Source organism: Macaca mulatta, chromosome X (assembly GCF_049350105.2).
Source record: "Macaca mulatta isolate MMU2019108-1 chromosome X, T2T-MMU8v2.0, whole genome shotgun sequence".
NCBI classification, from domain to species: domain Eukaryota; kingdom Metazoa; phylum Chordata; class Mammalia; order Primates; family Cercopithecidae; genus Macaca; species Macaca mulatta.
In genome coordinates this window covers 2,334,196-2,351,268 of record NC_133426.1, presented here as the reverse complement: position 1 = coordinate 2,351,268, position 17,073 = coordinate 2,334,196, and the positions used below count along the sequence as shown (strand labels likewise).

Here is a 17,073-nt window from a genome sequence, read left to right as displayed (position 1 = left end):
CCAAGCTGGAGTGCAGTGGTACAATCTCAGCTTATTGCAACCTCTTCCTCCCAGGTTCAAGCGATTCTCCTGCCTGAGCCTCCTGAATAGCTGGGATTACAGACACCCCCCCACCATTCCTGGCTAATTTTTGTGTTTTTAGTAGAAACAGCATTCTGCCATGTTGGCCAGGCTGTTCTCAAACTCCTGACCTCAAGTGATCCACCCAGCTCGGCCTCCTAAACTGCTGGGATTACAAACATGAGCCACTGTGCCCGGCCCACAACTTCCCCATATCCCAGTTTTTAGAAGTCAACTAAACAGCCTGTGACAACCTAATGCAGCAAGTAATGAAAAGTACTTGTCACAACACCTGACTTATCTTTACTCAACAGGAAGTACTCAGAAATATGATGTGCTACTGTTCAGAGCTCTGAGTGGTTTTTTTCATAAGTTTTTTTAGTCTCTACATAGAAACACAGCTCTGTACAAATGCACACACATTTTAAGTCATGTTGATACGGACAGGAGGCAGGAAGATACTAGATAGAAGAGGGCAGTTCCCCAGCAAAGGCCCCACCCTCAAGCCTGGAAACCTGTCGTCCTAAATGGAAACAGGCATTGCTATTTTTGTGCCCAAATGTTGCCTTTTGATCCACCATGCACCCCTGTCCTGTACCCATATAAACACCAAACCCCAAACCCCAGACCCCACGTGCAGACAGACTGATGAGCAGAAAAGCAGAGGAACTGAAGAGCAGCACAGCAGAGAAGGAGAGAAGAGAAGGACACTGAGAGGTGTTCAGCTGGGGATGGCTGGAGAAGAGATCAGCCGCAGGACAACCAAACTCCAGGGGAAGATCATCTTCCCACTCCATCCCCTTTCCAGCTCCCCAAACATCCCACTGAGAGTCACCTCCATCTGGCAATAAACATTTCTGCATTTACCATCCTTCAGTTTGTTCGTGTGACCTGATTCTTCCTGGACGCTGGACAAGAACCCGGGTACTGGCCGGGCGCAGTGGCTCAAGCCTGTAATCTCAGCGCTTTGGGAGGCCGAGATGGGCGGATCACAAGGTCAGGAGATTGAGACCATCCTGGCTAACACGGTGAAACCCCGTCTCTACTAAAAAAATACAAAAAACTAGCCGGGCGTGGTGGCGGGCGCCTGTAGTCCCAGCTACTTGGGAGGCTGAGGCAGGAGAATGGCGTGAACCCGGGAGGTGGAGCTTGCAGTGAGTCGAGATCGCGCCACTGCACTCCAGCCTGGGTGACAGAGAGAGATTCCGTCTCAAAAAAAAAAAAAAAAAAATGAACCCGGGCACCAAGAGGGCACTGAGCTAGTTAACACTTAATAGTTAACACTTAAGCCACCTGCAGATGGCAGAGCTAAAAGAGCACCGTAACATACCCACTGGGGCTTCAGGGGTCACAGGCACCCACCCCTAGATGCTGCCATGGAGCCCAGAGCTCAAAAACACTCATGCTAGCTGCTGTATCTGCCTATCTGCAAGCTCTGCCTCCCATAAGAGGTTTCAGTGTGTGGTGGTCAAACAGATGAACCACATCCCTGTCGCACATCCTGTGAGGGGGGTCAGGGAACTCTCAGGTTTCAAATCTGATAAGGGAACAATGTACAATAGACTTGGAAGAGACTGTCTTAGCTGGTGTATATCCTGGACATGTATCCTTTTCTTTTCTTTTAATTTATTTTTAATTGATTCATAACAGATGTACATAGCTTCAGGGTACATATAATAATTTAATACATTTATATAATTTGTAAAGATCAAATCAGTGTACTTGGGATATCCATCCACCTTAAATATTTGTCTTTTCTTCATGTTAGAACCATTCCAACTCTTCTATTTTGAAATCTACAATAGATTATTGTAAACTAAAGTCACGCTACTGATTATCTAACACTAGTGCTTATTTCTTCTATCAAACCCTATAATTTTCTTTTTTTCCCTCAATAAATGACATTTCATACACTGCCCTTTGATGTTTCCACTTCTGGTTCTCAGCTGTTAGAAGACCTGATTGTGTCTCATGTTCCTTCATGTCCCTCTGGATTGGATGGCGAATACTAATTAAATACAGTGGAAATGTGGGGCTGCTAAAATGTGAACCTCTGTTAGGAATATGACCATATTCTTATTATTATCTTGTTTTGTGTTGATAATTTAGTAATAATAATAATGATTTATAGTATATTAACCATTAACAATACTCTGTTTTCTTTTTTTTTTTTTTTTTTTTTTTTTTTTTTTTTTGAGACGGAGTCTCGCTCTGTCACCCAGGCTGGAGTGCAGTGGCCGGATCTCAGCTCACTGCAAGCTCCGCCTCCCGGGTTCACGCCATTCTCCTGCCTCAGCCTCCCGAGTAGCTGGGACTATAGGCGCCCGCCACCTCGCCCGGCTAGTTTTTTGTATTTTTTAGTAGAGACGGGGTTTCACCATGTTAGCCAGGATGGTCTCGATCTCCTGACCTCGTGATCCGCCCGTCTCGGCCTCCCAAAGTGCTGGGATTACAGGCTTGAGCCACCGCGCCCGGCCCTCTGTTTTCTTTATTTAATTTTAAGTTCCGTGATACAGATGCAGGATGTGCAGGTTTGTTACATAGGTAACCATGTGCCATGGTGGTTTGCTGCACCTATCAACCCGTCACGTAAGCATTAAGCCCCACATGCATTAGCTATTTATTCTGATCAATAATCTGTTTTCTTAAGTACTTCATAGCAATCATCCCACCAGCCTTGCAGAATGTTTCTGGGATCTTGGGAATGTGCTCCATTTCCAGCTGGTGATGGCTGAGGATGTAACAGGGTCATCTGTGCATTTAATGAATTACCCAGGACATACCCAGCTGTTGAGTTCACATCATCGTATTTACACAGAAGGGCCCTGATCCAGACCTCACTTTCTTTCCAGTCCCTCCTGTAACGTCCCTATGGGGTGCTACTTGTGTCAGAGGCACTGGAACCAGAGCGACTCCATCTTGAAAAGGGGCTGGGCAATAGAAGGCTGAGACCTACTGGGCTGCATTCCCTGATGATTAAGGCATTCTGAGTCACAGGATGAGATTGAAGGTCTGCACAAGATACAGGTCATAAAGACCTTGCTGATAAAACAGGTTGTAGTAAAGAAGCTGGCCAAAACCTACCAAAACCCAGATGGTGACGAGAGTGACCTCTGGTTGTCCTCACTGTTACACTTCCACCAGCACCATGACAGTTACAAATGCCATGGCAATGTCAGGAACTCTGCATGGTCTGAAAAGGGGAGGCAGGAATAATCCACCCCTTCTTTAGCATATCAAGAAATAACCATAAAAATGGGCAACCAGCAGATCTCAGGGCTGCTCTGTCTGTGGAGTAGCCATTCCTTTCTTCCTTTACTTTCCTAATAAACTTGTTTTCACTTTACAGACTTGCCCTGAATTCTTTATTGAGTGAGATCCAAGAACCCTGTCTTGGGCTCTGGATCCGGACCTTTTTCCTGTAACACTCCGAGAAGGGATGATTCTGATTTTCAGAAGACAAGGCTTGGGATAGAGCAGGATGCTCATTGGAGTCTTCCCAGAGAGAGCTGCAAGACAGCTCAAATTCTGCTGCCAGCTGCCCCCGTCCAAATCCTCAGTGCCTCAGTTTACCCATATCTGCGAGGGTTAATACTGAATGTCAACTTGATCGGATTGAAGGATACAAAGTATCGATCCTGGGTGGGTCTGTGAGGATGTTGCCAAAGGAGATTAACATTTGAGTCAGTGGACTGGAAGGGGCGGACCCACCCTCAATCTGGGCAGGCACCATCTAATCAGCTGCCACTGTGGCTAGAACATAAGCAGGCAGAAAAATGTGAAAAGAGACCCTGGCCTAGTGTTCCGGCCTACATCTTTCTCCCGTGCTGGATGCTGGAACATCAGACTCCAAGTTCTTCGGTTTTGGAATCTGGACTGGCTCTCCTTGCTCCTCAGCCTGCAGACGGCCTGTTGTGGGACCTTGTGATCATGTGAGTTCATACTTAATAAACTCCTCTCTCTATATCTATTTCTATTGCATCAGCTCTGTCCCTCTAGAGAACCCTGACTAATACACCATCTGTAAAATGACATCAGGCACGACACTCCCGTCATAGGGCTGAGGGACAATCAACTAAGTTAATCCATGCCTAGTGCATAGGAAGTGCTGGTGTCATTCAAAGAATTTAGCACAGGACACGGTGTGGTGGCTGATGCCTGTAATCTCATGATTTGGGGAGGCCAAGGCAGGAGGATCATTTGAGCTTAGAAGTTCAAGTCCAGCCTGGACAACATAGTGAGATCCCATTTCTACAGAAAGTTTTAAAAACTAGTCAGGCATGGCGGCAAATGCCTGTAGTCCCAGCTACTGTGGAGGCTGAGGTGGGAGGTTTGTTTGAACCCCTGGGGTGAAGGCTGCAGTGAGCTATGATGGAACCACTGCACTCCAGTCTAGGTGACACAGTGGGCCCCTCCCTCAAAAAAAGTTAAAACACATTAAAAAAAGAAAACATTTTATGTCATAAGTGCGTTTAATACAACTACCCTACCAAACGCCATAGCTTAGCCTTACCTGCCTTGAAAGTGCTCAGAACACTTCCATCAGCCAATGGATGGGCAAATCATCTAGCACAAAGTCGACTTTGTAATGAGGTTTTGCACACCTCACATAATTTATTGAATATTGCACTGAAAGTGAAAAACAGAATGGCTGTATGGGGCCGGGCACGGTGGCACACACTTTTAATTCCAGCGCTTTGGGAGGCCGAGGCAGGTGGATCACCTGAGGTCAGGAGTTCGAGACCAGCCTGGCCAACATGGTGAAACCTAGTCTCTACTACAAATACAAAAATTAGCTGGGTGTGGTGGGCAGGCTCCTATAATCCCAGCTACTTGAGATGCTGAGGCAGGAGAATTGCTTGAATCCAGGAGGTGGAGGTTGCAATGAGCTGAGATTGTGCCATTGCACTCCAGCCTGGACAACAGAACAACACTACATCTCAAAAAAAAAAAAAAAAAAAAAAAAAAAAAAAAAAAAAAGAACAGTTTTATGGGTACTCAAAGTACAGTTTTAGTTTGCACTGAATGCATACCAATTTTGCACCATTGTAAAGTTGAAAAATCTTAAATTGAACCATCATGTCAAACCATCGTAAGTTGGGAACTGTCTGTATACTGCACTTTGTAGAAGTTGATTCGCCCAGGGGGATATGTTTAACCTTTGGCTCTTACTGTGAATGATATAAACTCCTGGAAGTACTTTTCTGGGGAGGTGGGTTTACTGTTGAACATCTCCCTGTAAACAGAAACTAATGAATGCATTGCCGCATCATCCACTCACTAGGTGAGATCTGAAGACAGCACGGAATAATAAAAAATCCTCACTGCAGATCCCAGACTATGTCCACCAGGATCTATCCATCCCAGCATTGCCTCTGCCCGTAAACAGCCAACTCCAATCTTAATGACATCCAAGTCTTTAAACAGGATAAACAGGAAGTGCTGCCACAGGAACATCTGAATGATGTGTTTTCATTCCTAACAGAAATACTTCTCCCTGTTAAGATTCGCCTGGGTATTCCCTTCTCTGGAATCGCCACATTAAAATGACCAAAGAAACTTACTCAATTGTTGTTCAAATCCTATTCTTTATGAATTCATTGGAGTTTCTCCAAGAGGTCCTCACACGGAACTAAAAACTCTAATCTTGGAGTCTGGGACAGCCAGCCTGCAAGTTCATGTTGAAGTTTTTGATGTAAAACTATTCAGGTGGTTTTAATTTGCAAGAATGAATGACAGTGTTTAGGAAAAGGCTTAAAAATCTGAACAAATGCAACCCTTCTGGCAAATGAATCTCTAATAATCTGCCCCATGGGATGAAGTAGTTTCAGCTCTATTTTTACCATATGGAAATGGTCAGAACTAATTTTTAAAATCAGAAAGAAATGATTGACATTCCCCACATGCCCAGTCATGCTTGAATCATGGAGTTAAATAGGTCATGTTTTAAACGCTTGGGACACACGGATCAAAACAGGAAAATATGGTGAATATCTAAATTCTATCAGCTAACATCCTGCCCTTCTGGATCTAATTCCCAGTTTCCAAATTGGAGCAGCCCGTCCTCTCCCTCCCCTCCCAGCCACCCATCCCTCTTAGTCTCCTTTCTAATCCCATTGGGCAAATTATCCCCATTCACTTCATAGCAACTCCTTTGGAAGGAGTTTCTTAAAGCAAGAAGAGAAAAATCCACGCCCAGGCAGATCTCCCTCAAAGCAAAATGCCTCTTACCTCGGGCGTGCATTAGAAAACACAGGAACGCAAGACAAGGAAGTCCCCACCAGCTCTCCATAGTTTGCTTCAGGATGCAAGAACCTCAGCGGACTCCCCAGCCAAGCGGATTGTGAGATCTGGCCTCTCCACCCTCCTGTTGTTGACTTCTGGTCTCCCAGCTTGGAAGGAAGGGAAGTGATGTCTTCAAGTGGAAAATATGAACCGAACTGCCAGAAACAAATGGGCTCCAAGCTCAGATCCCAAACTCCACAGCTGAAAACCTGTGGGACCAGTGTAGGCACGCTCAGTCACGTCTGGGAGCCAGCCTCCCCGGGCTGCCCCACCAATCTGCAGCAGCGCAGAGGATGGGGACACCGGGGTGGTTCCCCAGCGCCAACGGGCAGCTCAGGCTTCTGGAAGCCGGCACACTTGCTTGGCAACTCTGCTCGCTGCGGGCGTGGGAGCTGTAGCAAGTTCAAAGTCACCAACCCAGAAAGCAGAGAAGACACTGGCCGCCTGTATCTTCCTCCTGCAGTACGTGATCGTCCAGCGATACCCAGTGTGGGGCTAACGCACATGTCAGTGCAAAGACCTCAGTTGAAGTCTTGGCTTTTATACCTAACAAACTCAGCGACTTCCGAGACAGATTTATCATCCTCAGCCTTCAGTTGTCTTGTAGGTGGCAGAACTAATATTTCAGCAGAGACTGTTGTTCAGGAAAAGCAGATGACACGTGACTTTTGTGGCTTTCACTTAAATCTGAGACATTTTATCTAACTACCAAAATTTACATCTTCTATTTGAAATCTCCCTGGAGAAGAAATATGACTGGATAGCTCAGTTTGATGATTAATCCTGCTTTCACAATGGTTATTATTATATTTTTCCCTGCAGATCTGTGACTGTGTCTAATTTATCCATATACAACTCGTAGGTTAACCCTTACACTCTACCTACCCCGAAGCAGTAGGCAAGAACTTACAAAGTTAGCATTTGCAAACAGCTTTGAAGTCCTCTGGTAACTAGATTAGCTGCAGGAGAAAGGGGAAAGTCAGTCTTAGTTATGAGGGCAGCTTCTGAATTCCTGGAGAAGCAGGATTCATGGCAAACAGACCCAAAAGGAGAAATAAACCTTGGACTTTTCTCTCTGCAGATGTGAGCACTTGGAAGTGCTACATCTGTTCATGTTGTTGATCTGGTGTTTGGGATTTGTCTTCTATGTAATATCTTCTTTCTTTACTTCCTTCCTTCCTTCCTTTCTTTTCTTTTCTTTTTTTTTTTTTTTTTTTTTTTGACAGAGTCTCACTCTGTTGCCCAGGCTGGAGTGCAGTGATGTGATTTCGGCTCACTACAAACTCCGCCTCTCAGGTTCAAGCAATTCTCCTGCCTCAGCCGCCCAAGTAGCTGGGATTACGGGCACCTGACACCACGCCCGGCTAAGTTCTGTATTTTTAGTACAGACAGGGTTTCACCTGCATTGCCCAGGCTGGTCTTGAACTCCTGACCTCAAGTGATCCACCTGCCTCGGCTTCCCAAAGTGCTGGGATTACAGCCACCGTGCCTGGACTGCAGCGTCTTTATAAAGGTAAGCCACTTGGATGGATTAAGTTCCTGTGCAAACAGGGGTATGTGTGTATGTGCATTTGTGTGTGCGTGTGTGTGCACGTGCGTGTGCATGTGTGTGGGTATGCATATTTGTGTATGTGCGTGCGTGTGCATGTGTGCATGTGAGTGTGTGCATGCGTGTGCACGTGCATGCAGGTGCACGTGTGCATGTATGTGAGAGTGTGTCTGTGAGCGTGTGCATGTGTGTGCATGTGTGTGTGCACATGTGCGTGTGTGTGCGTATGTGTGCGCATGTGTGTGCATGTGTGTGTACGCATATGGGGGAAATGCTCTAAGGCAGTTAGCTTGTGCAATCTCTAAACTCTGAATGGTAGAGTCCAGGAAGCAGTTGATGCATTTAGAAAGATACTTCCTTCAAAGTCCCCTGACCCTAAAGAGGACTGACACTGTGACACCTGCTACAAAGTGGATGGAAGTCAAAAACCGGATGCTAAGTTACAGAAAACAGACACAGAAGAACGCATTGTGTAGGATTCCATTTCTCTGAAATGTCCAGAACAGGCAAATCTGCAGAGAGTGAAAGCGCATTGCCGGTTGCCAGGGGCTGCAAAGACATGGGAATGGGTATATTATGAGTTGCATTTTGTCCCCCCCCAAACTTCATATATTGAAACCCTACCCTTCAGTACTTCAGAATGTGACTTTCTTTGGAAATAAGATCTTTGCAGATGTATTACTTTGGTGCAAAAGCAATTGCAATTTTCACCATGACTTTTGTTTGTTTTTTTGAGACAGAGGCTCACTCTGTCACCCAGGCTGGAGTGCAGTGGCTCGATCTCTGCTCACTGCAACTTCTGCCTCCTGAGTTCAAGTGATTCTCCTGCCTCAGCCTCCTGACTAGCTGGAATTACAGGCATGCACCACCACAGCCTGTTAATTTTTGCATCTTTAGTAAAGATGAGGTTTCACCATGTTGGCCAGGCTGGTCTCAAACTTCTGACCTCATAATCCACCCACCTTGGCCTCTCAAAGTGCTGAGATTACAGGCAGGAGCTAGCGTGCCCAGCCCCTCGCCATTACTTTTAAAGGCGAAAACCGCAATTACTTTTGCACTAACCTAATCATTAGTTAAGATGAGGTCATACTGGAACAGGATGGGCCCCAATGCAATATGATTGGTATTTTAAAAGAAGAGAGAAATCTGGACACCGACATGCACACAGGGAGAAGGCCTTGAGAACATGAAGTGGGAGATTGGGGTGATGCACCTATAAGCCAAGGGATATTGGCAGCAAACCACTGGACGCAACAGGAGGGGCATGGAATCCATTCTACCTCACAGCGTCAGAAGAAATCAGCCCTGCTGGCTGGGCTCAGTGGCTCAGGTCTGTAATGCCAGCACTTTGGGAGGCTGAGGTGGGCGGATCAGTAGAGACTAGAAGTTCGAGACCAGCCTGGCCAACATGGTGAAACACCATTTCTACTAAAAATACAAAAATTAGCTAGGCATGGTGGTGTGAGCCTGTAATCCCAGCTACTTGGGAAGCTGAGGCAGGAGAATCGCTTGAAACCAGGAGGCAGAGGTTGCAGTGAGCTGAGATTGTGCCACTGCACTCCAGGCTAGGCAATAGAAACAGAGTGAGACTCTGTCAGAAAGAAAGAGAGAGCAAGAGAGAGAGAGAAGAAAGAAGGAAAGAAGGAAGGAAGGAAGGAAGGAAGGAAGGAAGGAAGGAAGGAAGGAAGGAAGGAAGGAAGGAAGGAAGGAAGGAGAAAAAGAAAGAAAGAAAGAAAAGAAAGAAAGAAAGAAAAAGAAAGAAAGAAAGAAAGAAAGAAAGAAAGAAAGAAAGAAAGAAAGAAGGAAGGAAAGAAGGAAAGAAGGAAAGAAAGAAAGAAAGAGGAAGGGGAAAGGGAAGGAAAGGAAAGGAAGAAAGAGAAAGGAAGGAAGGGAGGGAGGGAGGGACCCAACCTGTTTGCGCCTTGATTTCAGACCTCTATGCTCCAGAACGGTGACAGCTTAACTGTCTGTTTTTCAAGCCCCCTCCCCAGTTTGAAGCATGTTTTTATGACAGTCCCCAGGAAGCCAATATAAAAAACAGCTGCTAATGGGATTTCTTTTGGGGGCAGTGAAATTATCTTGGAACTAGGTAGAAGTGGTGGCCACACAACACTGTGAAAGCAGCAAGCGCCCTGAATTGTTCACTTTAAAATGGTGAATTCTCCTGTCATCCCAGCACTTTCGGAGGCTGAGGCTGGTAGACCACCTGAAGTCAGGAGTTAGAGACCAGCCTGGCCAACATGATCAAACCCATTTCTACTAAAAATACAAAAATTAGCCAGATGTGGTGGTGACTGCCTGTAATCCCAACTACTTGGCAGGTTGAGGCACGAGAATCGCCTGAACCTGGGAAGTAGAGGTTGCAATGAGACAAGATCACGCCAGCCTGGGCAACAGAGACTCCGTGTCAAAAAACAAAAACAAAAACAAACCAGTTAATTCTATGATTTGTGAATTTCACCTTAATTAAAAAAAAAAAAAATGTTTCCGAAAAGGTAGTGAGGAATTAGGTTAAATGGTTAAATTCAGGAAATCCTCTCAGATTGCAAAATAATTGCTATGATTTCCACCATGCCTACCATGTGCCAGACAGTGTTGTATTTTACATGCTTCTTAAGGCAAGAGTAGATAAGCTTTTCTGTAGGTCAGATAGTAAAGGCATTTATCTTTGCAAACCATATCGATTCTGCCGCAATATGTAACCAATGTCTGTGTGCCAAGTGGACTTTATGGACATAAAAATTTGAGTGTCACATAAGTTTCATGCATTACAAAATATTATTGTTCTTTGGAATTTTAAAAATTATTCAGACATGTAAAAACCATTCTTGGCTGGGCACCGTGACTCATGTCTGTAATTCCAGGACTTTGAGAGCCAGAGGCAGGCGGATCGTTGAGGCCAGGAGTTCGAAACCACCCTGGCCAACATGGTGAACCCTGTCTCTACTAAAAATACAAAAAGTAGCCGGGCGTGGTGGCGCATGCCTATAGTTCCAGCTGCTCGTGACTGAGGCAGGAGAATCACTTGAACCCAGGGGGTGGAGGTTGCAGTGAGCCAAGATCACACCACTGGACTCCAGCCTGGGTGACAGAGTGGGACTCCATCTCAAAACAACAATAACGACAATAATAATAATAAAATTCTTACCTTGAAAGCTGTACAAAAACTCACTGTGGGCAGATTTGGCGCCGGGGTTCTAGTTTGCCAACATCAAAGCTGTGTGTCGCGCGAGTCCTATGAAACACAGTTTTATCGCCTCTGCTTCACTAAAGTAACCACAAGGACCACGTGGCCACATAGCTCATCTGCAGCCAGATGGCTGGTCGGGGCAGGCTGTGTGCCCAGCAGTAACACACGCAGGCTCCAGATCAGAGCACGTTAGGGGAAAAGCACTCTACTTCCCCGCTCGAAGCCTCAACTGATCAAATGCCGGGAGCTCACAGACACGGCAGAATTTACAAAGCTGATTTTAATTTTCACATCCTCGATACGTTAAAAAGTGCAAATGCGCCTCCTTTTCAATGTTCATGGGATGCTCCTGAAAATTCACAATTGCACTACAAAGAAAGCTTTAGCAAACTGTTTTTTTTAAGTAGAAACAAGACAGAAGAGATGCTGTTGCTGTAAAATTGGAAATAAGACTAAGAATATTCTAGGCCATACGTGATGGCTCACACCTGCAATCCCAGCACTTTAGGAGGCCGAGGCAGATGGATCACCTGAGGTCAGGAGTTTGAGACCAGCCTGGCCAACATGGTGAAACCACATTTCTACTAAAAATACAAAAATTAGCCGGGTGTGGTGGCGTGTGCCTGTAATCCCAGCTACTTGGGAGGCTGAGGCAGGAGAATCACTTGAACCGGAAAGGTGAAGGTTGCAGTGAGCTGAGATCAGGCCACTGCACTCCAGCCTGCGGGACAGAGTGAGACTCTGTCTCAAAAACAAAAAGTAATAAAAAATAAAAGAATAAACATATTCTTATTCTGTGTCACACTAACTTCCTGACTTTGTGAGTCACCCTGGCACACATACAGACATGGATACAACAGGTCTAATATAAAATCAAGAAAAAATCAATCTATTCCTTTCTTAGGAACGTTTGTCAGGAATGGGCAGGAATTAGGTAGAAAGGTGTGTAAATGTTTCATTGTTTGTAGACACTGCCTGTGATGGTTCTTACTGACTGTCAACCTGATTGGATTGATTGACACAAAGTATTGCTCCTGGGTGTGTCTGTGAGGGCGTTGCAAAGGAGATGAATGTTTGAGTCTGCTGGGAAAGGCAGGCCCCCCCGACCCTAATCTGGGTGGACATAATCTAGTCAGCTGCCATCGAGGCTAGAATATAAAGCAGGCAAAAAAGTGTGAAAAGAGACACTGGCCCAACCTCCCAGCCTACATCTCTGTCCCGTGCTGGATGCTTCCTGCCCCCAAACATCCGACTGCAAGCTTTTCAGTTTCGGGACTGGGACTGGCTCTCCTTGCTCCTCAGCCTGCAGACGGCCTATTGTGGGACCTTGTGATCATCTGAGTTAATACTTAATAAACTCCCCTTTGTGTATATATATATATTTCATTAGTTCTGTACCTCTAGAGAACGCTGACTAATATACAGCCAAATCACTCCCCAAGGAGACTGTGCAAATTCACAGCAGTAACATTGAAAATGGATAATGAAACCAGGAAAGCAAACAAAGCAACAAGATCACCCAGATATTTTAAAAAACTTTTAATGGGCCGGGCGCGGTGGCTCACGCCTGTAATCCCAGCACTTTGGGAGGCCGAGGCGGGCGGATCACAAGGTCAGGAGATCGAGACCACGGTGAAACCCCGTCTCTACTAAAAATACAAAAAATTAGCCGGGCGCGGTTGTGGGCGCCTGTAGTCCCAGCTACTCGGGAGGCTGAGGCAGGAGAATGGCGTGAACCCGGGAGGCGGAGCTTGCAGTGAGCCGAGATCGCGCCACTGCACTCCAGCCTGGGCGACAGAGCGAGACTCCGTCTCAAAAAAAAAAAAAAAAAACTTTTAATGTTGGGTTGACAGGAAACAAAAGCCAAAAATGCTAAATACTAGAAAATGACCGTGATACAAGCTCTCCATGAAAGAACCTGAGAGCTTGCAGCACGCAGATGAAAAGTTAGAATCTCACGTGCTTACAACATTAAGCAAGAAAGAATGAAAATACATGGAATGAACATTCAACTCAAGAAGTCATCCTGTGGGGAGAGTGGATATCACATGAAACCCCAGAAAAGCAGGTGGAGGAAATTAATGCACTAAAACTTGAGAAATGATTTGTCACATAATTTAAACATTATTTGAGAAAACTAAAATTGACGAAGATAACCAACTAAAATAATGACAGCACAAAACAAGAAGAATGCGAGCTTCTCCATACACTTGGAGGATGTGGAAGGATTATAAACAATTACTTTGCTCTAATCTGCACTGTGATATTTGAAAACTTAAGTAAGTATGAATGACTTTCCAATGAAGAAGTAGAAATACAGACAGTTTTTTTTTTTTTTTTTTAATTCATTTCCTGGCCAGGTACAGAGACTTATGCCTGTAATCCCAGCACTTTGGGAGGCCAAGGCATGCAGATCACTTGAAGTCAGGAGTTCAAGACCTGCCTGATCAACATGGTGAAACCCCACCTCTACTAAATATACAAAAATTAGCCAGGGATGGTGGTGTATGCCTGTAATTCCAGCTACTTGGGAGGCTGAGGCAGGAGAATCGCTTGAACTTGGGAGGTGGAGGTTGCAGTGAGCCAAGATCATGCCACTGCACTCCAGCCTGGGCGACACAGTGAGACTCCATCTCTAAATAAATAAATACAAATGTCTCTCCATTAGACAGAAACAAAAACCCTTTGCCCCCTCTAAAACACACACAGACACACACACACACACACACACACACACACACACACACACCCCATGCCCAGAAAACTTTAGCCAATCAGATTTTCCACAACAGAAAGAAGAAAATCCACCAAAATCTATGTATGAAGAAAGTACAATATTGAAATATATTACGTGCAAACATATAACACACATGAATTTGACTTTTGAATGTTGACACAATAATCCTAAAGAAAATAACAAAACTAAAGTGTAACACCAAATAAGATTGGATTGAAGGATGATCGATTTTATGTCATTATATTTAATTCACCAGATTAATAGGTCAAAGTAGAAAACCATGCAGTCATCATGTTGCATCCCAAAAAAGCACTTGACTGAATTTCATACCCATTCCTGACAAATGTTCTTAAGAAAGGAATAGATACATTTTTTCATTATTTTATAGATGAAAACCTGTTGTAACCTTCACAAAAGTGTTAGAAGAATTTTTTTTTCATGATTTTTTTTTTTTTAAGATGGACTCTTGCTCTGTCGCCAGGCTGGAGTGTAGTGGCGCGATCTCGGCTCACTGCAACCTCCGCCTCCCGAGTTCAAGCGATTCTCCTGCCTCAGTCTCCCGAGTAGCTGGGATTACAGGTGCATGCCACCATGCCCAGCTAATTTTTGTATTTTTAGTAGAGACGGGGTTTCATCATGTTGGCCAGGATGGTCTCAATCTCCTGACCTCTTCATCCACCCACCTCGGCCTCCCAAAGTGCTGGGATTACAAGTGTGAGCCACCGCACCCGGCCTTTTTCATGATTTTATATATGAGAGCCTTTTGTATCCCCACAAAATTGTTAGAAGAATTTTTTTCATAATTTTATATATGAAAACCTGTTGTATCCCCACAAAGCGTTAGAAGAATAAATACATTTTTTCATGACTTTATGTATGAAAACTTGTTGTACCTCCACAAAGTGTTCGTAGATGCATTTTTTTCATGATTTATATATGAAAATCTGTTGTATCCCCACAAAATGTTAAGAGAATAGACACATTTTTTCATAATTTTATAGATGAAAGCCTGTTGTATCCATGACTGTATGTATGCCCGTATGAATCATGAATGAAGGAAGTTAGCATGGCACAGAATTAACATAAGTAGGTAGTTTAAATATATAAAATATGAAAGGTACAAATCAATATAAAAATGTGAAAACGCTGTGAAGAGATACAAAAGAAGTCAACTAAAAAAAGAGCTGTATCGGACCGGGCACAGTGGCTCATGCCTGTAATCCCAGCACTTTGGGAGGTTGAGGCAGGGAGATCATGAGGTCAACAGATTGAGACCATCCTGGCCAACATGGTGAAACCCCGTTTCTACTAAAAATACACCAATTTGCTGGGCATGGTGCTGCACCTGTAGTCCAGCTACTTGGGAGGCTGAGGCAGGAGAATCGCTTGAACCCGGGAGGTGGAGGTTGCAAGTGAGCTGAGATCACACCACTACACTCCAGCCTGGCGACTGAGTGAGACTCCATTTCAAAAAAAAAAAAGAAAAAGAGAGAGAAAGATGTATTTTATTCTTATACTCTAGACTACAAACATTCCTAAATTAATCTAAATTTAATGTAATTCTTATAAAAATATTAACAGGGTTTTTCTTAGAAAATGGGCAAGCTGATCCTAAAATACAAATGAAAAATTAAACAGCAAAAGACGGCCAAGAACATCCTGAAAAGATGAATGGGAAAGGCAGTGAGCCTTGTCATACATGAAAAACTATCATTTCAAGCTACCGTCATTAAAATCATGTGGCATTACCTCATTTGCAGAGTGATCAGTGAGAGACAGGAGAGGACAGAAAGTCTCCCCACCAACCCCTGGGACATACAGGGAGTTAGTGCGTGATGTAAACTGCATTTCAAATCAGTGGGAAAAACATGGATTATTCAGTAAATGGTTTGAGAATAATGAGATTACCCCATGGTGGGGGAAATACTAGATAGAGATGAATCTCTTCCTCTTTCCTATACAAAAAGTGCATCCCTGGGAGCCCAAATATTTTAATGTAACAGAGAAAAAAATTCCCACAAAAGTTTTAGAAGAATATGAGTGTTCTTTTTTTTTTTTTTTTTTTCAGTAATGTTGAGTATGGGCAAAGCTGTTCTAAATATTACAGGAAGACCAGAAACCATTCATTTAACCACATAAAAATAGTAAATACTAGAATGAAAAATAAAATGCCACTTAAAGATTCAAAAGGCTAAGGATAAAGTGAAAAGGCATACTTGCTGTCTACTTCACTAAGGGCACTATCTTTCATATGTAAAGAGTTCCTATAGATCAATAAGAAATGGACTGATAACACATAAAAATGAACAAAGTGCAGTTCAAGTGGTTTCTGGAAATGGCTTCTCAACACACAGACCCTCAACCTCAGTCAAGGTAAGAGAAATGCAATGTTAACAGAGTTGATTTGATATCATTTTTCAACTGAGAGATTGGCAGTGACCAGAAAGTTTGCAGGGCTCCTAGGAAACAGATCTGAAGCATCCTTCGAGTCCTGTGAATTTGCACAATGTCTGGGGGAGTGATTTGACAGTGTCCATAAACAATTAAACATGCATTTTTTTTTAACCTAAGAAAGCTACCTTTGACATTACAACAAATTCACTTACATGAGTTCACAATCATGTACTTCCTAAGATGTACAAGATGGACCACATTTTCCCGACACTGAAGACTTGACCACAGCTTAAGTGGTTTGGTTGAATACATGATGGCCCAGGTTGCAATGGATCTTCTGCCTTGTTAAAAAGAATGAATGTCTCAAGGGTCTTTTTGTTTACTGACACTGCCCAGCATGTACTGAAGCTCAGTAAACAGTTGCAGAATAAATCACAGAAAAGCCTCTCTCCTTAAGAAGTTAGAGATTGGCTCTCATACCAACAACTACCATACTATTCCAAACACTATTATTTCAAAAATTTATAAAGTATTTTATTCTATGTTCTATTAGTCCTTAAATATCATTTCTTTTTTTTTTTTTTTTTGAGACAGAGTCTTGCTCTTTCACCCAGGCTGGAGTACAGTGGGGCGATCTTGGCTCACTGCAACCTCCGCCTCCTGGGTTCAAGTGATTCTCCTGCCTCAGCCTCCCAAGTAGCTGGGACTACAGGTGTGCATCACCACACCTGGCTAATTTTTCTATTTTTAGTAGAGTCGGGATTTCACCATGTTGGCCAGGCTGGTCTCAAACTCCTGACCTCAAGTGATCTGCCTGCCAAGGCCTCCAAAAGTGCTGGGATTACAGATGTGAGCTGC

At 44.0% G+C, this 17,073-nt stretch overlaps 1 protein-coding gene across 13 annotated transcripts in view; it reads right to left on the bottom strand.

The window, feature by feature from the left end:
- Positions 1-6,966, bottom strand: part of XG (Xg glycoprotein (Xg blood group)) — a 66,089-nt gene extending 59,123 nt beyond the window's left edge. For 11 of the 13 annotated variants that reach the window (XM_028842380.2, XM_077988185.1, XM_028842381.2 and 8 more), the window contains exon 1: positions 6,292-6,963. In XM_028842380.2, coding sequence (XP_028698213.1) covers positions 6,292-6,352 — 61 coding nt within the window. In that variant the 5' untranslated portion in view covers positions 6,353-6,963. Of the gene's footprint in view, positions 1-6,291 lie in introns of all 13 variants that reach the window. The other 2 variants (XM_001086077.5, XM_077988178.1) reach the window with 2 other exon arrangements.
- Positions 6,967-17,073: the final 10,107 nt, after the last annotated feature.